The sequence below is a fragment of the Cheilinus undulatus genome, linkage group 5 (genome assembly GCF_018320785.1).
Source record: "Cheilinus undulatus linkage group 5, ASM1832078v1, whole genome shotgun sequence".
Lineage (NCBI taxonomy): Eukaryota > Metazoa > Chordata > Actinopteri > Labriformes > Labridae > Cheilinus > Cheilinus undulatus.
Window position 1 is genome coordinate 29,759,775 of NC_054869.1, and position 23,434 is coordinate 29,783,208.

Consider the following 23,434-nt stretch of genomic DNA (forward strand, 5'->3'; position numbering starts at 1 on the left):
CAAATCTATAAAGAAACCAACGTTAATATAGCTTACAAATCATTTTTAGATACTTATAAAACTCTGTATGATAAGCACTGTCCAATCAAAGAGTAAAGCTACAGGAATAATTATGCTGAAAAGCCTTGGATGACTAGGGGTATCCAAAATGCTTGCAAAAAGAAGAATACTCTCTATGGATGTTTTATAAAACACAGATCAAAAGAAACAGAGCAAAAATATAAGAAATATAAAAATAAATTAATGACTATTATTAGAAAATGCAAGAGGGATTACTACTCCACAATGTTAGATAAAAATAAATCCAATATAAAAGGAATTTGGGGCATACTGAACAGTATTATTAGAAACAAACACAGTGAACATAATTACCCTGACTACTTTGAATATGATGGTGTTAAACTTACTAATATAAACGATATAGTTAATAAATGTAATCAGTTTTTTGTTGAAGTAGGCCCTAAACTGGCTGAGGAAGCAAGAAAGCATGTAACATCTGATTACATGGTTTCTGGAGACTCAGTTTTGGAGTCCATGTGTTTGGGATCAGTGAACATGAATGATGTCGCTGAGATTATTAATAACTGCTGTAATAAAACCTTCACTGACGGGGATGGTATTGATATGTCACTGGTGAAGCTCACTATGGGGGGTATAGTTGAGCCACTCTCTCACATATTCAATCTCTCTTTCCAACTAGGAGTGTTCCCTGAAAAAATGAAGGTTGCCAAAGTCATTCCCTTACTTAAATCCGGAGACAAACATAACTTTAGGCCAGTGTCTTTATTGTCACAATTCTCAAAAATTCTTGAAAAACTGTTTATAAAACAGCTAGACATTTTTATAGAAAAAAATAACATTCTAATGGACAGCCAGTATGGTTTCAGAACAGGTAGATCTACCTCTATGGCATTATTAGAGCTTGTAGAAGAAATCACCACCAGCATTGATAAGAGACAGCACACCCTAGGTGTTTTTGTCGATTTAAAGAAAGCTTTTGATACAATTAATCATGAAATTCTTATTAACAAGCTGGAGAGTTATGGTGTAAGAGGGGCGGCTTTAGCCTGGCTCAAGAGCTACATTAGCAATAGAGTGCAGTTCACCCAGTTGGGTCCCCACAGGTCCAAATGCCTGAGCATTACCTGTGGTGTCCCACAGGGGTCAGTGTTGGGACCGAAACTGTTTATCTTGTATATAAATGACATTCATGCTGTGTCCAACATATTCAAATTTGTAATTTTTGCAGATGACACAAACATCTTATGTTCTGGGGAGAACCTGCAGAAGCTAATGGATGTAGTCAATGTAGAATTAAAGAAACTTAAGTTATGGTTTGACAGGAATGGACTGACTATCAATTTAGGTAAGACTAAGGTTATTTTATTTGGGAATCATAAAACTGAAGAAGTTTATCTGGAAATTGATAAAGTGAAAATTGAAAGAGTGTTTGAAACTAAATTTTTGGGTGTTGTAGTAGACCATAAGCTCTGCTGGAAACCATACATAAAATGTTTGTGTGCTGAAATATCAAGGAGCATTGGGATAGTGAATAAAACAAGATATATACTTAAGCAAGATACATTACATACATTATACTGTGCCTTAATTGTTCCATATCTGTCTTACTATGTGGAAGTATGGGGGAATACGTATAGAAGTAACCTTCAGAAGTTATGCACACTGAAAAAAAGAGCAATACGGATAATAAATCATGCAGGCTATTTGGATCATACCAACTCGCTTTTCTTAACTTCAAAAGTATTAAAATTTATGGATTTAATTAAGTTTAAAACTGCTCAGTTTGTATTTAAAGCAAAAAATAGAGTACTGCCAGAGAGTATAATATACACATATAATACATATGTGTGTATATATGTATGCAGATATGTAGAAATGTATATGTGTGTGTGTATGTATATACATATGTATATTTTTATTTATGTGTATGAAATTGGACTGACAAGTTGACATAACCATACTGAGCAATATATTTTTCTTTTGTTGTTGTACGTTCGAGATAAATAAAATAAATCAAAATCAAATCAAATCAAATCAATTACAACATATCTAGTGTGCTAAGACAAAAATGTTGGATTTCACTTTACATGGACATAAAAGGATCAAGACACCATTATAAAGTCGTAAGAGGTAAAAAAAAACAAAACAAAAAAAACAGCACACTCCCTTTAAAGAGGAAAAAAAATTAAAGTGTTAAAGTATTTGTACCTAGAACATTTCTAAATCATATTTAAAAGATGCCTGCCTTGTGCCAGGTCACTGGTTATGAGTTAACTCCGCAAAGTGGCAGATTCTCTTCAAACTGTTTGACTTATCTTGAGCTGTTTCTGGTGAGGCTTTTATTTTGAAAATGCAGTCTAGTTAAGAGATTCTAACACTCTGATTTCTGTTGATATTGCTATTATTTAATTTCATAAAATATCTTAATTTTTGCTCTTTTGCACTCAGTTGATTATCTCACCCACTGTAGCTTGCCTTAAACACTAATAATGAAAATTATGCTTCTTAATGAAAGAATTCCCGGCTTTTAGGCCTTTGAAGAGGAGATGAAATGGTCACCTCTTTCAATGCCATTTCAATTAGATTTTTTTTCTTTCCACTTTTGCTCGCTGTTAGTAACATTTCTTTGCACAAACATATAAAAGACCTCTATTCTCAATGTTCCACTTTTGTGCCGAGATTTTTTCAAATCTGCTGTCAGAGTTGATTCCTGAAAAATGGTGGAAGAGTAGTAAAAATACAGTGGTTGACTGTATGCAGGTGCATGTGCTTGGGCAAGCAGGAACCTGAATAATGTTGCAAAAGGACAGTGAAAGCTATAGAAAAATGTACAACCCTTAAAATATGGTCGTCAGTAGTTAGCCCTTGTGAAATAAACACAGCAGATTACTGAAATTTAATTTTCACATTTTTCTACAAAATTCATTTTGAAAAGTCTAACTACAACTTGTCAGTGTACAGTTTGTTGAGGCGAATAACTAGCCGACATAATAATGTATCAAAGCTTATGAAGTCACAGCATGTAACAGAGAGAGTGGCGTTACTATAGAAACATCATCATTAGATGTGTAAACCTTCTCTTGTGAGAAATAATAACATGACATCCAGCAGCTGTTTGTGGTTACTGCTCCTGGAGCTGCAGGCTGTTGATAAAATCAGTCTGCAGCTCATTGATGTCATCTGTGGTCTCTATAGGAATGCTGTACCTTCCTGAAGAGCTTGAAAGCCCAGCAGCTGAATCATATGCAGGTTCATAGTGAGTATGGCTGACGGTGTAGAAGGAATCCCCACTGCCTCCAACTGCACCAAGGTAATGCTGTTGGGGGGACAGTCGGCTGTAGTCCTGGGCCTGGTGAGTCCCGTGATGGAGGTGTAGCTGGTGTTCAGGCCCGGGGCTGTGACAAGGACTGTGAGACGGGCTGTGAGGCATCAGGCAGGTCTGCAGGCAGCTGTTTCTCCTCATGGCCCGGTGCAGGTCCAGTCGGGCAATCAGCGGCTTTCCAATGTTGATGCTTTTAGTCCAGTGGACCGGATCCTCATCCATAGCTGGGAAGGTGCCCTGAAGGCAAACAGTAAACACCAGCTCCTCCTGTGGCACATTGAGTGAAGAAGGACAACCAGCATTAAAATTTACAGTGGTAACATGAGTTAATTTCGAGACCATGGTTAAATCTTTTCTGAACTAAATTTAACCAGTGAAATAGAGAACAAAAGGTTTTTAATTATAACAAATAAAAAGTGAGAAGTGATTAAGTAGGATGGATTTTCTTCATTTACCTTGTTTAACATTGTTTCCTCAAAGTTGAAACAATGTTGGCCTCTTTTTCAAACAAAATAACAGAAAGAGTATTGAAAAATTGCCATGAGCTTCATTAAAGGGCTCAGTGATGCTCTTTCTTCACACATAGCACCACCTACAGGCCAAAGTATTTTTATTGGGGCCAGTTGGTGCATGTCTACAAACTAAGAGAGTAGCGGCATTCAGCACTTTATTCTGATTTTCTCAGGCAAAACCTTTAAAGTGTAAAAAAAAAGTGCATGCTCCTTTGTTTAACTATTTAGGTTTTCATATGAAGCTAATATGTCCATTGAGAAAGCCGTGTTTTTTTTTTCTTTCTTTTTTTTTTTTTCTTTTTTTTACCCTGAGCTTTTGCAGGGAGCTGACTCTGGTGTAAAGGCAGTGCTGCGGCAAGCTATGGGACAGAAAGTAGATCCCTGTCTCCTCTGGAGTCTCCCTGTTCATCTCTTTAGGATCCACATCGAGCTCCTGCAGTCAGGGATGAACAGTTGGAAATGTAAATTTGCATAAATACCAGCAAACATGCTCATTATCTAAAGACAGCATGCTGACCTGTGAGAAGTCGGTGACATGTGCTTGGCAGAAGGACATTTCCTCGGGCTTCTTGATGATGTGAGTGTAAATAACAAGAACGTTGGAGAACTCTGCAGCAAAGCCCAACTTGATCTGAGCCCCGCAGTCAAAGTTTAGAGTCATACTGTCCGGAAGCTCTGCAAAAACAAAAAACAAAATGAAAACATATCAAGAACTACTTGGCTTAGAGCCACAGAGCTAAGGAGCCACAGTTGTAGAGATCTACAGGACAATAGGCTTAATCTGATAGTTTAGTTTATCAGCATCTTTAGTTTCCTTACTTTATAAAGCACTTTGAATTGTCTTAGTGTGCTGGACTAATGAAGTTGTTTTGCCTTTAAAAGACTTGAATAATAACTATCTAAAAATATAGTTAAAATGTTATCAAAATTACTGTTCTACATTGACGGAAATCTTTTGAACTCACCATGAGCCTTAGCCCACCGGCGGCTAAGAGTGTGGGCGAGATCAGCGCTGTCGCCAGGCAGAATAGGATCAGTCAGAGCTCTCCTCTCTGACAGACTGCTGCGGATCTCCAGAGCCTGTTTTCCTTTAGTGGCATCAAACTGACCCATGTCTGCAACCCAAAAAAGATACAAGTGCTTGCAAGTGTTGCAACCATAGATAGTTGTGCTTGACTGAAACCATAATTACACAACTGTTTGTGTTATGAGAAAAATTCAAACAGTTTCTGAAAGCTGAGAAATTGTATTTCACAGGCAACATGTGGTTATTACCACAATTTCACCTTTTCTCGCTAAAAATCTAGCATAAATTTCCCCACTTTTTTGTATTTCTTTATTTTCAACTGTTAATACACTCTTAACATACAGTAAAATCTAAGTAACTGCCGTATATAAAAAGTTTTAAGTATGGTGGAAAAATGGGCAAAAGCACTAACCCACAGGACATTTTCTGGGCCTTTTATGGTCAAAATAAAAAAAAGAGTCCAGAAATTCAGGAATTAAAGGGTTAACTGAATCAGAACAGCAGCAGAAAGGCTGGGGTTTCTTTCAGTATCATAATCTCTGACATTATGACTGTATAATGTCCATATCCTGTGCTTTGTTTGACAATGAGAGCATCCTACAGCCACTTCAAATCATATTCCTTCATTAATACTTCATTCAAAGGAACTCACTTAGCCCCATGAAGGCTGATGCACTTTTGACATTAATATTTCAGAGCAGCTGCATTTAATTAATTTTATTACCTTTAAATTAGAAATACAATAGCTATAACCAGTTCCCATTTTATAATCAACAATCCAAAAGTGGCTTTTTAATCATATGTCTTTATTTACTCTTCATTTTAGTTAGTCTCCAATTCTTGATTTGGGCCAACATAGTATTTTAATATCTATTGCTCATATAAGAACAGTCGATAATGTGTTTTTTAAATCATAAATCAAAAACAATCATATTTATCATAGTTCTTTCTGTTTAATTCTATGTTATTGTTTCCCTCTCACCTTCAGCCACTCTGTCCAGCACCACGGTAATCTTTTCATCATCCAGAAGTCGTCTCTTCAAAAACTTGACAAACACTCCATTGGTGCTGCCGCTTGAGCTCAGCTCAAAGGCCTCGGCATCTTGGCACCTGAACGGACAAACAAGAACAGAACATCTAACATCTTCAAAAACACCAAAAGAATGTGAGTAAATTTAGTTTTGAATTATGCTGTGTGATACTGAAACTTACGTGGCATATCCAAAGACTATGTTGGCCGTAACCCTCAGGACAACGTTTGGAGTGCTCTCATCATGAATATTCCTGGATAACAAATTATTCTTTAAAACTTCAGAAAAACAAACCAAGGAGATAAAAGTCCACATGAGTGAGTACACTGACAAAAGAACTGACTGAGGTTCACATTTGAGTTTTTTTCCTTCTAAGTCTCTTATTCCATGACAATTTGTACTTCTACTCCATGGCAATAAAACGTATTAGTACTTCTGACTTGACAGCTTTAGATGGCATTTGTAGCAAAAATAAAAATCATTTTAAATAAGAAGAAACAAACACCTAATTAAGTTGAAGTAATTCAAAATAACATAAAAATTGTGTAGTTTTAAATTAATGTATTACATCCTACTATGTAGTGTTTGTGGTAACACAATCAATATTGCAATATTGTCAGAATGGGTGGATGTATGCTGTGTTTTTATTGTCAAGTACATTTTCAGATATATAAAGAATTTGACTTGGCGTTTGGTGCAAAACAAATAACATGGAGGAAGAATACAAATGTTAAGAGGCTAATGAAAATATTAACGGGCCAGTCCATATCTGTGTATAAATGTAACACAGAAAGTGTGTATAGACATGACATGTTTTTTTTTAGAGCCTGTCAGGGGAGGGCCGGAGTACTGTTCATGAGACTGACAGCAGAGAGGAAGAGACTCTTCTTAGCATCATGGAGGGGTGCAGGTTGGGAAGAGAAGGAAGACTGCAGCCATTCACCCTCTCTGCAGAGTGAATGATATGCTGCAGCCTGTTATGTCTCTTGCAACGGCTGCAGTATACCAGACGGTAACTAATGATGACAGGATGGACTTTATGACGACAGTGTAGAAGTGCACCATCATTGTCTTTTGCAGGTTGAATTTCTTCAACTGACACAGGAAGTACATCCTGTGTTGAGCTTTTTTGATGAGGGAGCTGATGTTCAGGCCCCAGGCAGAGACAAATATGAGACCCTAACCATTCGGCTCAAAGCAATCAGTGAATAAAAAACTAAAATTCTGAAGCATCTCTTTTCATTTTGAATGCCAGAGAACAAAGACATAACCAAATCTGAAATAAATGCCATAATACACAACAGTGTTTTACCAATTATGCTACAACTTCCTCCACAGTAATCCCCAATTTCAATATGACTACCTACTTAAATATAACTTTTTTGATATGAAGTTATTTTGGGCTTTCTGAGGGGCTTGGTCAACCAAATCTATTTTGATTTTAATCACACTTGGCCCCTCATTTACATTTAAAATAAATTTCTCATTCATTAAAAGTAATTTTTGACACTTATTATATTTGGTGCACCCATATGATGACTTTATCTTGAGGCCTACGGGAGCATTAGGCCTAAGCAATTGCCTTCCTTTACCTAATGGTAAAACCCGATGGTTGTGTGGATCTGAACTTAACAACCCCTAATCGTAGGTTAAGTATCATACAGTAGGTATCAGTTATATCTCAGTTAGTGTAATAAGCTTACAGGAAAGACTCTAGGCTAATGATCATACCTCTTCCTGCACATGTCAAGCAGGAAAACATTTAGACCCGTCTCCTTCTCCTGCATCAGTTTGAGGATACTCTGCACACATAAACAGTTGGCTGAGTGGTACGGGTTTGGAGCGTCTACAGGCACCATGAAACTGTTGCCATAGTTTTCATATCCATGACCGGCATAGTACAGCAGCCCTAAATGGGAAAGGGTTCAATTTAATTTCTCATGACCTTTAGAAATACTTCCAGTATCTCTATAACAGAATAATTGTATTTTTACTCTCAGGTTGGTGAAATTCAACACACCATAGACTCCTCTGTGAAGCAGCATCAGGAACTCATCGACAGCATTTCTCATCTCTGACTCTGTGAGGTCCAGCAGCGAAACCACCTGGAAATTTAGCTGTCGCAGGAGGTTGGTGAGGTCATACACATCCACCATGGGAGCTTTGAGCTGTGGGTGGTTCTGGTAGGATAGATTACCGATCAGCAGGGCCACTTTGTCTGTCGCTGGAAGCAGAAAAAAAAACCAAACTGTTATACTATTGTAAATAAAACAACTTATCAAATATTCTCTTTCTGCATCAGGATAGATATAACTCGGATTATTAATCATAAACGGAAGGATGGTAATAGAAGACAGTTGCATCTGTTGAGGCTCATGGATGCTTTTTTGCCTCTGCTCTCAGGGTTATATCTTCACTTGCAAAGACCACACCATCAATAGCATGCAATTTTACAAGTACTCATAAATGACATTAGAAAGATTAATCCTGAATAGCTGATTTTTAATGCCTTGAGGATCTGCTGTAGCTCCAAGGCATAACAAACTCACTGAAGGGCATATGGATAGGGCAAAAGAGAGAAAAGAGGTGAGAGGAAGGGGAGGGAAACGCAAGAACAAAATGGAAGGTGGTCAGTTATGTAGGGAAACATAGGAAGAGGCTTGGTTTAGGTCTGGCCTTTCTCCTAAAACTTTGCTTCAAGCATCCCTTAAACTTGGACTTTTTCACAATGTCATTTAGTATTGGAAATGATTTACTTATACAGACATTGAACCTTAAGGCCAATAATTGTGTTAAGATTTGTTGTCCTGCACAATGATACATTCATTATAGGTTTTATTTTTGGTTGTTTTCCATCTTCTTGTTTAATCTTTGTCTGCCTTTTTTGAGGCAAAAAGAAACTGTCTAAGGGGGTGAATACTTTTTATAGCCACTGTGTAGGTGAGGAAAAACTCCTCTTGGAGACATGTAAGACTCGTAGAGAAATTAACTTGAGTGAAAGACTTGTAACAAAATGCATTAGGCTGACACACAAGAGGTGTAATTGAAGGCAGGAAGAAAGTGACGTCATGTTTTAGGTTAACCATACAAGTCATAGACAAGCACTGCCGCTTAAACAAACTTTATATAACTGATAATTACTCTTCTTTAAATTTGGTATTTTTGGACTGCATTATTTTGTAAAGTATTAGTTCGTCTTCTGTGTTGTTAATGATACAATTACCAAAAAGTTTCACATCTTTAATTGGGTGAAGATGGTTGATAGGACAAAAATAGTTAAAGTATCATACACAATATAATACAGCTGACATAGAGAAGAACTGTATATCAGCCAGATTCATCACAAAAATAATCTACTAACACATACAGCACAGATTGCTGTATTAATTGACCCATCAGCACTTGAATGAAAACATTCGTTGAAAAACACTCACCATAAAGTTGCTCTGGAAGACTATTCAGGAAAAATTCACTGGAACCTGAAAAGCAAAGATGAAGTAAACCCACGACAAATGATCATGAAACAAATGCTGTATGAGGACAGCAGTATTAGTCAAATAGCAGAAAACATGCACAGGATGAGTGCATGAGTGGGATGATTCTTACCTCCAATGGCATACATATCATCTACAAATCAAAAGCACAAAGATTTTAGCACCATGTAAGACAAACTGTTTAACATCAGTGTTCTTTTTAATAAAAGGTGATGCTGAGCAAGAGCACTGTGTTTGATTTTTTATGTGAGAAAAGTGTACTTTTAATTTTGGAGAAAAGGATTGAACAACAGGAAATAAACCCTTTCACCAATGAAAGAAAAGTCTAATTTTCATGCACTTATGTACATTGAACAACACTTTGATACAGTAATCACACTGAAGAATTAGATCGTTAGCATCATTTATATATTACTGTTGACAATTAAGAAAATAAAGATTACAGTCTCCTTTAATGTCAGTTTCATGAAGATGAATGTTATTAGTAAATCAAGCAGGACCTGGTAATTAAACCATGAGAGACCTTATTTTGACCATTACCCACATGCAGTTGCAAGAGCAGTTTAAAGTTTTAGCATTGTTATGATTAACGTCCCATGCAGCTAATTGTTAGCCATTAGCCAACACCATGCTAACTGCACCAGTCCTTTCAACTCTACCTTCAGAGCACTCCATTGCTCCTGAAATCTGGACAGATATCCTTGGTACTTTCAGTCGAGAAAAAAGCAAATAATCAACAATAATATACCAATAATAATGCAGGCTCATTTAGCTGTGGTTAAAGTATGAAAAAGTTAAACATACTTATAACAACATCGACTTCATTGGTCCACATTCGCTCAGTGCTGCTGCTGATCTCACAGCGATATCGACCGTGCTGATCCTGCATCACATTAGGGATCTGAAATGCAGGCAAACGTTCTTTTACATGTAATAGAAGTAAGATCATGAACACGTTGGAGTAGGGTTGTCACATCCAGAATTTTGAATTTAGGTATGTAACCAGTAAAAAAACTAAATGCTACTGATATCTGCTTTAATACCACAAATTGCAGTCTAACTCCTGTCTCAAATGCACAAACATGTTGGAAAAGTTTGGTGCCTATACGTTGCCAATGTAGTTCTGCAATTTAGACAGAGCTCTCTCTATGCACAGGAAGGTTTTGGTTAAAAATGTGACTTAATATCTGAAGCCTGTTCAAGATCCAGTAGATTTTGAAACTACTAATCATCACAAAGAATGTATCATTTGAACACTGAGGTATCAAAACAGTAAAAGTATTTACAATTTTACTTTAGAGAACCAAAAAAGTGAATAATAATAACCAGTTACCAAAAGAACTGAAACTAGTAGTAGTTACATCCCACCATGAGATATGCCACTGCTGGAGAGTCAAGTGTACAGTGATGGGTCAAGAAGGACTGAGTGATTTTTGTGGTAGGGTAACTTGTAGAAATCTTACAAGCAAGGGATGAAAATGAGGCAAATGGCCTTGACCTTGGAACTCCAAAATCGAGTCGGTACAGATATTGGTGCAAAGCCCAAAAAAAAAGTCCTGAAAAGCATTTTAGAGATATTATGTTCTTAAGGAAGATAACCTCTTAAATTGAATCATTTGGACATTTATCAAAAGTATGAAGAAAACCTCCCAGAGCTTCTTGAGATATTGTTTTCATAAGTGAGGGATGAAGATTAGGCCCAATGACCATGACAGACACACAATACAAAAACATAATGCCTCCAGCTAAAGCTAACACTAGTGAAGAGGCATAAAAGCTGTAAGTTGATGCCATGCCTTGTACTGTCAGACAACTTTAAATATAGCTTTAAAAAAAGCTTACAAAACAAAGTAAATGGTTGACTGGTTGAAAAAGTAGGACTTTCTCTTAAAATCTCTCCTTACTGTGAGTCTTCTCTTAGTGGCGTTGGGGATTGGGACTCCATTTCTGTGCCACTGGTAACGAGGGATTGGCCGTCCCACAGCTCCACACTCCAGGTGAAGGTTTTCTCCAACATGAAGCCGCTGGAACTGAGGCTGGATCACCAGCTTCAGCCGACCGCCCAGGGACTGATAACTCTGCCCTGGTGTTTGGAGGAGAGGACACATCATTGTCCAAAATTAGTCAAAATTTTTCTGCTTCATAGGCAAATTACTCACTGCTGAGAATTATTTTTTTTTCATATGAGACACTACAGATGTAAACCTTAACTTTCCAATTCACAGAAGTCTCAAGAAGGACCTAAAATATCTCACCACAAGACATGGCAACATCCAGGACGTCCACCTGAGCCCACTGACTGAATTCAAAAGTTTCTCCACAGTTGACCCGACAAATGTAAAAGCCAGCATCCTTTAGCTGGACTGGACTTATCACCAGGTCTGGAGAGAAGCTGTTTGGCACCTGACAATGGGACAATGGGAAACATGTTTTCTTACATTAGAAATCTTACATACTTTATGGACTATGTCCATAAAAGGTTCAAAATCATTCAATGCTCAGGAGAAGTAGAAGTAATCTTCTCAGGACAACCAAATAAGGGACCACAAATTTCACAAAGCTGTAATATTAGTGAAAAGATATCCAGATATCAGTTTTCATTGCCCACCTCTTCCTTGCTCTTAAACCACTGGTACTGGACAGGAGCTTTTCCCACAGCATTGCAGCTGAGACGCAGGTTGTGTCCCGATGTAAGAGCTACAGACTGAGGCTGGATGAGGATCTGCAGGGCTGAAAGGTAGCACGGAATCAAAGACAGACAGTTTCTATGTGTGTTTCTATATGCGCTTATGTCTGATCAGTTATTTCACTCTTTAGATTATTTTCCAGGAAATTTTCAAAGACAATTTAGCAGCCATGGTACCAGCGCCCACTCACTAATAGGTTCCTTTATGTGGAGGTCTGATTCAAAGACATGCAGTCTATAGCCATTAAAACAATCTCTTACATAATCATAAGCCATGCGGATTAATCATAGAAAAACAATAATTGATAAAAAATAATAATTAATAAAAAGCTCCTTAAAATAAAGAGCCAGCGGGAGTATCTTGCACCTATCTCTCAAAATATCCATAGTAACAACTGTACTCACATAACTTGGTTTAATCAAGGATATTTTTAGGTCTAGAGCTGCTGCTTGTGTGTAGCTTTTCCTTAATACTATTGTATATAAACTAATGCAACTATTCTACATGATCCTTGACATAATTTAGCCCTTTCAGATGACAATACTTTTTCTTTTGATGGATCAGGGAAATGTTTCAGTAATTTTCCAGGATAGAGAAAAAGATTTTCCTGTGAATTTAGTTTTTTCTCTTGATTTCCATGACAAGAAAATTGGTCATCTGTTTCCAAGGCTTTCCAGAGCACCTTGTTTATGTTGCTATCAAACTCAATTGTGGGTTTAAACTGGTTTGCATGTTGATGCATTGATCTTAACATTCCACCAATGGTGTAAATCAGGAGTCAGCATGTTGTAATGCATTTCCTCTTTTAAAAATCCAATTTATAACAGCCCACACTGGCAAGCAGTAAGCAGTAATGCATTGTAAATGTCATCCATAACACCCTGAAGTGAGTCATAAACTCCCCTTTCAGCTAAAAATAGAAAACGATAAAAAAGAATTGCCATCACACTTGATCTCTGACATAATCACAGCAGGCTTGTGGGTGTTTTTTTTTTTATTTTACCTGGTGGTTTCAGGCACTGCAGGGCCTCTGAGTTTCCCAGAATTTGAAGGTAGTCAAAGAGGTGACCTGTGGTGCAGCCTCGTTCTCCCATCAGCCTCAGCAGCATGCGGCTTGGGCTGCCCTCAAGCTCCAGCACCTTCAGAGAGCACATCTCCATGTCGTCTGAACTGTGGGACAGATTGACAGCAGGTCAAATTTACGATATCAAAACAGATTTTATTGGAAGAGTAGGACTACATATTCAATTGATATAATTTCAATTTATTAATGCTGCATCCTGTCCTAATGATAAGAGGATTATATTTATGTTTTTACTGCAAATTCTAAATCTTATAAAGATCAAAGGTAAAATTATGAAGAATTAAACATTAGTAATAAGGTATAAGCTACAGCACAAAACTTACAACACAAAACTGGACACAGCAGTCTGGTACTATCAGATTTGCCAAAATAAATAGCTAAATGATAAAATTAATACACATAGGTTAAGCCTATCAATCAGTTCTTTCTAAATCTGTCATCATACATTTGATTCTAAACATGTAATAAAATTATTCAATAACAAATAAAGCACTTATTTTTATATGATGAACATTAAACTGTTTGATGCTGGAAGCACAGTGTTCAATTTAAATTAATTTTAAACCTTTACTTACTATTACTATGACAACAATCTTCATGTCTATTTCTTATCTCATAATTCCATATTTTGATTCTCTCCCAATCTTATCTAAATCTTAAACCTGTAGTAGTGTCATTCCCAGGTTAACAAGCACCTTGCTATGCAATGCATTTATAGTGACAGCAAATGTATTTTGTATGTCCTGTGTCAAATACAGTAACCTATTTGACTATCTCAGGTGAACCTCTGCTTGCCTGACTTTGAAGCGTCTGTCGTTTCCGACTATCTCTCCGAGTTTTCGCCATCCTTTACTGTTGGGCTTGTCCAGAACCTCACAAATCCTCCTCACAATCGGCTCTTTCAACAGGTTGATCTTCGTGGATCGGTCCAGAGTTTCTGACATGGCAGCAGCCAGCAGGAAAAGTCAACCATCGACGTTGTCCAGCTTTAACGTCAAACTCAAGCTGCTAATGCACTCGACAACAAAACCCCAAGAAATGAAAAAAAAAAGTCTACTTCCTGAAAGAAGTGCAAAGTGTTTTACAGACACACCTACTTCACCGCCGTGGTTTTCCCCCACGCTGCCGAAGACTGCATGCTCTGAAGATTAAGTATGCATCAAGATAAGTCACTCCAAGTAAAGTTTAGGTTATTTGTACTTGTAAAAAGCCCGAAAGTTCGCCACTGTGTCACGGTTGAAACTACTGCTACATAAAAAAACGTAAGAAATGAGTAGTTAAGCTTATGTTTAATCTGCAAAATCATCTGTTTTAATGGAGCACCCAGGGAGCACCTACAGCTTGAAACCATTCATGTATGCTATCCGAAAACGGTTGATTTTATCAGCTTTAGTTTCCATCGTTGTCTATCTGCTTTTACTTGCTTTTACTTATGATAATTTTAAAAATATAATGAGTCATCAGCAGAACAGTTTGATGATGTAGTCGATGTTACAAAGTCTAAATGATGCAGCAGGGAAGCATCTTGCTTTGGCTGCGCTCTCAAAAAACAAGTCCTCCCTTCCATACTCTTAACCACACCTCTTTCTTTACCTGTTGTTTCAGACACACCGGACGCCTAGGTGAAAGAAAGTCGTCTGGAGTACTGCTATGAAGGCCACTTTCCCCACTTTGTGCCAACGTAGTTTAAATATAGGCCTTGTTATTGTAAAAACAAGAGAAGCTGGAAAAGAAAGACTGCTTGTTTATTACTGAGGTAAGTGAACACTGGAATAACAATTTATTTTTTTACTGCCTTTGCAACCATTTTGCTTGCATTTCATAATTTCTATATTTTGCAGTTTTTAGTGGCGTTATTTTGGTTTGTTTTAATGTTTGTGTGCCCGTAGAAAGAAACACCTACTATAGCCGAAGTAAAGTGCTGTTTCTTCTTGACATTATCACAAATAAATGAAACTGTATTTTTTTAATTCTCATATTCATGAAAGGATAGACCAGTGTTACTCAACCCTGCTCATCCAAAGAGCCTGTTTAAAAAATATTTTTGCAAGAGCCACAATCAAGTGGGGAAAAAATGGATTAAAGTGACAATAAAAATAAGTCAAAGCTGGTATATACAAAAAAAAGGTCAAAAAGTGGCCAAAATGTGGCAAAAACTGGGGTCCGGGTTAAAATAGGCATTAAATGGCAAAAGCTGGGTAAAACGTCACAAAAATGGAGAGAAAAGCAGCAGAAATTGGTAAGAAGTGACAAAAAATGTATCATAGGTGGAAAAATGGTCATAAAGCAGCAAATAAGGTGGCAAGAAAAGGAGTGAAAAGTGTTTGAAATGGGCAAAAAGGTGGAAAAATGGGAAAAAGTGACATTTAATGGCAAGAGGCAGCTTAAATGGGAAAAGGGGAAAAATGCAAATTGAAAAAAGCAGGATAAAAGAGGCAAAAAGTGGTGGAAAAAATGGGGAAAAAGTGTAAAAAATTGCAGAAAGTGGCAAAAAGAAGAAGCTAAATGGGCTAGAAGCAGCAAAAATGATTAAAATTGGCAAAATTGCAAATAAGGGCAACTAAGATGTAGAAAAAAAAAGAAAGGTAGACAATTAAGTTTGACGATTAAAGCCTGCTGTATAAATGTGGGAAAACAAACTGATTATTGCTACTTGCAATGGAAATTGTCTTAGGTCAAGGTTTCCCATTTTAAAGGTTTTTTGGGGGAATAATATTTCAAACTGAGACATAAAAGAGCCACAAATCATAACAAAAAGCCACATGTGGCTCCAGAGCCACACCTTTAGAATCACTGCTATAGACACGTTTGCTTATATATTTAGTTGTATAATGACTTGCGTTAATCACTGTTTTGTAATGTCTGTATTTGAATGTTTTTTGATCCTCTTTCTCATTGTAATGTTAAGTTTTTTTGGTCAGTATGTTTGTGTAAGGACTACTTTAAAATAAAGCTAATTCACCTTGAGGGGCTATCCCTGAAAGTGATTTTAAATTACTTTCAGAAAATTACACTAAAATGTAGGACAAAAGAAAGGTCACTGTGAGAGTGTCATAACATCAATAATTCCTTTATGTTGTGTTTTTCCCAACCTATGCTGCAAAAATATTGAATAAAAGTTGCATTATAGCATGTGTAATGATAAAGAAAGTCACGAACTATGCTAAATAATGCTAACATAATAATATTGTACATATATGCTTATTTTTCCTCAGATTCTCTGGGGGTTTTTTTGTTTTGTTTTTTGTTTTTTGTTTTTTAGTGTAAAGCTGTTTTTTTCCTTGTAGGATAGAATGCACAAGGTGTAATTTTAGGAAATTTCCAAAAAATTTAGAAAGAAAAACTAACAGAATACAATGGGTAAACCCCATTTTGTTTTTACCAAGAAATGGATTAAAGAAATCAAGATCTTAAGAAAACAGCAAAAAATGTAGCTGTTATTACAGAATAAAGAGTAAATTAAGTAACATTAAGTTTGTCTGCTAAGGGCCTCTGTAAATTGTTTACTTTTTGCTGCTGTTTTCTACAGGCACACATGACCCACTGAAAACCACTATGTGACCCACTTTTGATTCTGGACCCACTGGTTGAGAACCACTGTTTTAGATGACAAACTGTGCCTATCATTTCACATTTCCAGACAGCAGAGAACTGACAGGATGATAAAAAAATATTTTTTAGAGTCTGGAGCAGGAAGTATCAATCTCCTGTGCACTCATGATCAACCAGTTGATCAATATTCATCCCCATTTGTCTGTGTGTGTTTGTGTGAAATCCTGATCTGTGGAAGTTGGTGATCTGTCTTGGGTAAATCATAATCTTCACTTATTTTGTGTGATTTTGCAGATTAAAGAGCTGTCTTATGCTATTCGTGAACTCTCGTTTACCCTTGCTAAATTTTTCTCATTAAACCTGTTTTGTTTGTGTAGAATGCCGGCTAAAATAAGCGAATGCTCTTTGGTTGTTCTCATTGTTTTACCTTCATTTCTGCACTGTTTTGGTACAAACAAGGTACACAGTGAAGTCATGGGTTTTTGTCCCCTCATTAACTGCATGCTGGTGTTGCCACTTCCTTTTTCAGGACATAAAACTCTCTGGGATGAGGGGAGATCTTCGGTTGGCCCTGCTCCTACTGCTGTCTGCAGCTGTAGACTCCAACAGTGAGTGGAAAGGCTTGAATGACATTATTTTTGTATTATGATATGATGTTTAAAGTTTCTGCTTAATCAAACTTTAAACAGTGAGATAGAAACAGGCAGATAGTTTGGTTTTATTTGTGAAAGTTTTGGTATCTGCTGTTGGTTTTTTCCTAAAATTTATAAATGTTTATTTCAACAATATATAATTTCGGAATACTGTGTCTTGTGATCTTGATCTGAATGATCCACAGCTATCCCCAATACCTGCCAAAAATGCTTCACTTTCATGCACCTCTATGCAAATGTGACACTACTTTGAAATATTTGTCTCATCCTGTTTCAGTAAGTATCCTAATCACTTATAATGTAAAAAACATAAAAGCAATATAAGGTCACGCCTTGCAACATTTTCTTAACACTTTCTGAACTGCACATCTGAGTTAAATGGCACCAGATTTAAATAAAATACAGCAAGATCAAAAATCATATTCAAGAGTTAGATGATCAGCTTTAGTGATACCGAGTTTGTTTGCTAATTGGCTCCTGTCTTGTACCACTACATCCAAATGTTGGCTTCTGGGTTTAAGGCAACATAAATGACAATATTGCCATAAAAAAATAAAGTTTATTATCTTCAATCAGTTCTCAGCTTTTGTAGACGACGTCTGGCAAATGTCGTGTTTTTTAATTGTGTTTGACTCAAAATGGGAAGCCTGTTTTTCACATTTGTTGCTAGGCACATCTCCACCAGGCAAACCAGTCCTGCTGAGCTGCAGGTCCCCTGAGAAGGAGACGTTTACATGCTGGTGGGAGCCAGGACCAGATGGAGGTCTGCCGACAACATACCGCCTCTATTATGAGAGAGAAAGGTCAGCATAATGGTCAGAATGTTTTTTTAACTATGCCCTTCAGCAGTGGTTCATAACTAAAATACAGAAAAGTTCTCAGAGCAAAGAAAGATGGGTAACCGATTGCTAGTGTCAATCCAGGGATTTAATACTGTACAGTGTTGAATCTTACCCCTAAGAAACCAGGTCCCAGCTTCAGTTTCAGATATTACCCGAACAAGTGAAAGTAAAGCTGTTGTTGAGTGGGCAGGGAGTGGAAAAATACCAGGTCCCTTGTTCACACATTTGTGCTCAGTGAACTGAGCAGAGATCTGTTGTTGTGCAGGGGAACGGCAGACTTTCATTGTCCCACCTGTGTAAACTTCACCCACTCTTATCCAAGGACAAAATCATCCAAACTCTAAAAGTTCAAGATGTTTCAAGGGAAGCAGCATCTGCTCAGCATTTTGTGGTTAAACAGCCAAAAGATTTGTAATACTTTAAGGCTCATAGAGAATAACTCCTACTACTGATGTTGATCCCTTAACATGAGCGCTCACTGACGACAGATAAATGTCGACCACATATTACATGCAGACTTATTTCTTTGTCATTAAGCATCTTGTTTCGTCTTTGCACAGATTAGATGGAATACACGAGTGTCCAGATTATCAATCAGCCAGCAAGAATTCCTGTTTCTTTGACAAGAATCACACATCCATCTGGGTCGACTACTACCTGACAGTGGTGGCCTTTAATGACCTCGGAAATACAACTTCAGACCCCCTTAAGATAGATGTGATGGATATTGGTAAGATTACATGAGTCAAGCATAGTAAAAACATTTTTTCTACAATCTGTTTGTTTTTTACAGACTATGCTTGTCTCAGCTGTGTTTTTGTGTCACTTTGGCAAAAAAAATCACTGTGGTATTGTCACTTTGAGCTATTGATGACTTCTTGGCTTGTGAACTCTTTGGAGAAGATGCTAATACTGCAGGAAACTATCTGCATTGAATCAGACAGTGATTAACATGATTGGGTACAGTCTATCATATTTCACATGTTTTGTTTGATTATGCAGGTTGCAGCAAATGTTTGTATTTTATGCATTTATACAAAGATGTTGAACATATTAGATGTGATAATTGCTTAAACATAGGTATCCTTGTTATCGTTAGGGTATGAGCATGCTATTTTGTCTGGTTACAGCCTCACAGGAGTGATGTGATTTGTTATTTATGTCTTTGGTGGCAGTGAAGCCCGACCCTCCTGAAAATGTGACCCTGCTTGTGAAGGACATCGAGGACAGTCCACATCTCCATATCAGCTGGGAACCTCCTCATAACACAGACACCAAGTCTGGCTGGGTCACCATTAAATATGAAATAAGAGTCAAACAAGGGAACAACAAGTGGAAGGTGAGTTTATATATATATATTTCTCAACATTAGGGTCAAATAGTTTAACAAAATCAAAATCAACATATCTTTCTTACTGAAGGACCGCTACATGTTGTTTGTTGTAAGGGCTTATTAGGAGTCCCTCTGTGATCTTCAGATAAAGTGTCTGCCCCATTGTCAGCATATAGGATTGCAGCCTGCTATCACTTTCAAACTGATCAACAGATCTTTTACTATAAAGGTTCAATACTTGACAGTCATGACTGAATCAAAGTCATCTGAACCTTTTAAATGTTTACTTTATTTTTCTGTGATTAAGTTCATGTTAAAATCTTCAGTCTACCAAACGGTAAATAAATTACCCCTTGTATGAGACAGTCAAAAAATATTAAAAAACATGACAAAGAAAACAGTTTGAAATATAAAATAGTTGAATTTTAAAATGTTGTAAAAAGGTCAGATTAATCATAATTAACTACAGAAAATCTGAGATTAATTGCGGTGTAAAAATGTTAATATTTTGACAGCCCTAGAGATAATCTTTTGTTTTAGTCATGAAAATATATTGCATTTTGATTTTTATTTACAGATTTCTATTTATGATTGAATTATAAGCATATAGATTATAATTCTAAGTTGCAATAAAAAACACAGAAAGGAGGTGAACGAAGTGAGTAGTTTTTGCTTCTTACTTTATTGTCTGATAGAAGAATACAACATATAATCTTGTGTGAAAGAAAATTGAATTTATGAAAAAAGTTCTAAAAATGTGGAAAAAAAGAGGAAAAAGTACAATTAAAAATATTCTTCCATAAATTTGAGAAGGCTTTAGAGTCAAATTTGTGAGTTTTGTAAAGTGATCCAACGAAGTTTAGTCAGAGCAAAGGCAATCTGAATTTAGGAACAAGAGTATTTTAAGGCTGCTAATCTGCAATTTTCATATCCTCCCTCTTCATGTGTGGTTTCGCTCCAGGTACTCCGACTTCCTCCTGCCGTCTAAAGACATGTTTGTTAGGTTAACTGGTGACTCTGATTTATCTGTGGATGGTAGCGCTTCTGCTTGTTTGTCTCTGCATGTCAGTCTTGTGATTGACTCTCGACTAGTTTGAGGTGTATGTACTCTTGAGAGGCAGGGATCAGCAGAGATCTCTTCCAGCACCCCCCCTGCAACACTGAGCAAGTGGTGTGATGATGGATGGACTTTCAAAAATGTAAAATTGAAGCAAGTTGAGTTAGTCAGCCAGTAGAAGGTGATAAAGGCCTTTATCCAGGACTAGTAACGTACTTCAACACTGGTTCATAGTAAAGCATCAGAGCATAAACCAAAATCAGTTCACTAAAATGTAATTAAACAAGCAAAAAGATGAACTCCCAACTACAGTTTAACTCAAATGTGATCTGAACCTGCACACCAGATGGTTTCTGATTATTTTCCTCTGTAGGAGTACATGTCAGGAACACAGACCCATTTTAGCCTGTACAGCATCAGTCCTGGGGTGGAATACACAGTCCAGGTGCGCTGTAGATTAGACCACGGCTCTTGGAGTGAGTGGAGCAATACTTCTGATGTGAAAATCCCAGACTGTGAGTGTTTGTTTTGGCTCTATTGTGAAATCACAGCTACTGAAAACCTATTAATCAGTAATAGTTTTTTTTGTTGTTTTAGTTGTTTTTTTTGTAATTTTTTAATTTAGATCTCCATGAGAGACCTTTCTGGATTATGGCTTCCACTCTCTTTATAATCCCATTATCAGCAACACTTGGCATCCTGGTCATTAAGAGAAGCTAGTAAGTAGCTCTTGCAGAAAAAATGATGCATCTCTCTTTGAAATAAAGTCAAAACGACAGTCATGACTTATTCTTGTTCCTGAAGCTTGAAGCAGTGTGTTCTGCCACCTATCCCGGGGCCAAAGATAAGAGGAGTTGATTTTCAGCTTCTGAAGGTAACACAGCAACTCCAAGATGTTTTCTCTTGGCTTTATAACAGCGGTGAAGTGATAATATACTGAATAACTTTAATCAATCTTTTCAGAGTGGGCCATCTGATGACGTGATCAATGCCTTTAACCAGAACTTCCCTCTGATGGAAGCCTGGAAAGATCAGATGGACGACTACTTAATTGTCACTGAAAATGACAGTGGACTTAATCGTGATTCCTTCATCTCTCAAGAAAGGAAAAACAGCTGGACATTTCCCAGCAGCTTCTGCTTAAACTCTGACATCCAATGTAGAGAGTCAAGACCAAGCTTAAATGACCAGGAGAAAGCAGGAAAAACAAAGAATGAGAACGATAATTTTGACAAAAGCAACAAGTCTCTCCCAGAGATGAGTTTGTCAGACATGGAGCAAACACAGCAACATGCTCAGAAGCTGCAGGGCCCAGGTTTAAACTTGATCACAGAAGCAAAAGATCACTCAAACCACAAAAACACAATCATTCCATTCACAAACAGCGATTATGTGGATATTCAGAGACATGACAACCAGCAGGAGGAAGATGTGAAACAGCTGCAGTACAGCAGAGTGAGAGATACAAATACTGACATTAATCTCATCCTGAATAAAGGAAATTTACTCTTCAGCTCTGGATATATGGACATTCAAAGACAAGAGGAGAACACGTCAGATGGCTACAGCAGAGTGAAAGAGGTGGAAGGTGACAGTGTGGTCATCCTGCAGAAACAAATGAGATCAGCTGACCCACACTACAAAGACAAGGCCAACAATTACATAGCCTGTGACTTTCAGAATCAAGGAAATTTGAATGGAGCCAGTAAAGAGCTGAACAGTGGATATGTAGATGCCACCCCTGCATCACTATTAATGTAATTTTTTTTTAAAATATGCAATGTTTATGCACAAATTAGTTATTTCCATGCTAAGATTTTCACAATATAAAAAAATCCTGTAATCAGATGATTTGTTAAAAAAGCAGACATCCATTAATCCATCAAAGTAAAACATCTTAAAATAATTGTGCAGATTATTGCTGCAGGTAATTATAGCAACTTTAATGGAAAAGCCACAGGCACTACTGGTCCTCTGAAAGTTGAAAGTTTTTCCAGTGATACCTGTCTGATGGATTTGCTCAAAAGTATTCCACCGTTCATTCTTTAGGCAGAGTCAAATTTCTTTGGTGTTATCAACAAATGAGACAGATTGCCTTGATTTGTGGTGCAGACATTCATATTTGACAATGACTGTTTGTAGAGTGCATTTAAAAGTCATATCCACTGTGAAAATGTTATTTATTAAGGCTTCACTTTATATTTGAGAACCGTTTAATGCTTTGAAACGTTCTGAAATAAATTCAATCCATTTTTGACAAAATGAAGTTTTAATAGTGATTTATTTCAAACCAGTTTGCTGATTTTGATTGTAAAACTAGCATGTTAGTGCATTGAAAAAATAATCACATTATGGTAAGTTGATATTTTTCCAGGAAATATATCTGTACTCGTCTACTGGAAAGTTGTTTTAAGAACTCAATCAACAAAGATATTTCACAGGAACATTAGGCCAATTTAGCTCCTAAAATACTACTGATTCACAGCTTACTACCACAGAATGTATTAAACCACCTTATTGTGAAGAATATATCGATTAGGTAACTCTTTAAGAAACCCACTTCCTGTTTGTAGCAGATAATTATGATAAAATAGACAAAAATCTAAGTGGTACATACACAGGTGATGTTTCCTAACCTCAAGTTGATGTTTCTTCTGTAAACAGAAAAATGAACACCACCATTTTACAGCTCGTCCCAGCATGTCAAATAGTACCCTGGTGGTGTCACACAAACAATGCCAGAAATATCTTGCCACTTAATTATTAAGATTTCTTATTTATGACCATGTAACTGCAATGCCTGTGGTCCTATGTCTCCC

The 23,434-nt window shown here is 36.9% G+C and overlaps 2 protein-coding genes across 6 annotated transcripts; one reads left to right on the forward strand and one right to left on the reverse strand.

Moving 5' to 3' along the window:
- Nucleotides 1-764: 764 nt before the first annotated feature.
- Nucleotides 765-14,259, reverse strand: malt1 (MALT paracaspase 1). 2 transcript variants are annotated; one of them, XM_041787637.1, is made up of 17 exons: nucleotides 13,974-14,259; nucleotides 13,098-13,264; nucleotides 12,016-12,137; nucleotides 11,663-11,810; nucleotides 11,312-11,490; nucleotides 10,212-10,308; nucleotides 10,067-10,114; nucleotides 9,520-9,540; nucleotides 9,348-9,392; nucleotides 7,934-8,137; nucleotides 7,645-7,822; nucleotides 6,095-6,166; nucleotides 5,865-5,992; nucleotides 4,821-4,970; nucleotides 4,373-4,530; nucleotides 4,163-4,288; nucleotides 765-3,610 (listed from the first exon to the last, which is right to left on the reverse strand). In XM_041787637.1, the coding sequence occupies exons 1-17, from the start codon at nucleotides 14,120-14,122 to the stop codon at nucleotides 3,143-3,145; spliced, it is 2,460 nt and encodes an 819-aa protein (XP_041643571.1). In that variant the 5' UTR covers nucleotides 14,123-14,259; the 3' UTR covers nucleotides 765-3,142. The 2 variants fall into 2 exon arrangements, with proteins under 2 accessions (XP_041643571.1, XP_041643572.1); XM_041787638.1 differs by lacking the exon at nucleotides 10,067-10,114.
- Nucleotides 14,260-14,801: 542 nt separating this feature from the next.
- Nucleotides 14,802-22,756, forward strand: prlrb (prolactin receptor b). 4 transcript variants are annotated; one of them, XM_041787360.1, is made up of 9 exons: nucleotides 14,802-14,934; nucleotides 17,260-17,338; nucleotides 18,054-18,186; nucleotides 18,786-18,955; nucleotides 19,401-19,564; nucleotides 20,989-21,130; nucleotides 21,241-21,334; nucleotides 21,420-21,489; nucleotides 21,579-22,756. In XM_041787360.1, the coding sequence occupies exons 2-9, from the start codon at nucleotides 17,278-17,280 to the stop codon at nucleotides 22,374-22,376; spliced, it is 1,632 nt and encodes a 543-aa protein (XP_041643294.1). In that variant the 5' UTR covers nucleotides 14,802-14,934; nucleotides 17,260-17,277; the 3' UTR covers nucleotides 22,377-22,756. The 4 variants fall into 4 exon arrangements, with proteins under 4 accessions (XP_041643294.1, XP_041643293.1, XP_041643295.1 ...); XM_041787359.1 differs by having other exon boundaries at nucleotides 17,260-18,186; XM_041787361.1 differs by lacking the exon at nucleotides 14,802-14,934 and having other exon boundaries at nucleotides 18,791-18,955.
- The last annotated feature ends 678 nt before the right edge of the window (nucleotides 22,757-23,434 follow it).

What these genes read in the sequence shown, in the direction of transcription:
- prlrb (XM_041787359.1), top strand. Translation starts at nt 17,990, where the DNA reads ATGTCGTGTTTTTTAATTGTGTTTGACTCAAAATGGGAAGCCTGTTTT. An exon ending in CTCTATTATGAGAGAGAAAG is followed by an intron (nt 18,187 to 18,785) that starts GTCAGCATAATG and finishes GTCTTTGCACAG; the next exon opens with ATTAGATGGAATACACGAGT. An exon ending in GATAGATGTGATGGATATTG is followed by an intron (nt 18,956 to 19,400) that starts GTAAGATTACAT and finishes CTTTGGTGGCAG; the next exon opens with TGAAGCCCGACCCTCCTGAA.
- malt1 (XM_041787637.1), bottom strand. Translation starts at nt 14,122, where the DNA reads ATGTCAGAAACTCTGGACCGATCCACGAAGATCAACCTGTTGAAAGAG. An exon ending in CTTGACATGTGCAGGAAGAG is followed by an intron (nt 6,167 to 7,644) that starts GTATGATCATTA and finishes TTTGTTATCCAG; the next exon opens with GAATATTCATGATGAGAGCA. An exon ending in GCTCCCTGCAAAAGCTCAGG is followed by an intron (nt 3,611 to 4,162) that starts GTAAAAAAAAGA and finishes AATGTGCCACAG; the next exon opens with GAGGAGCTGGTGTTTACTGT.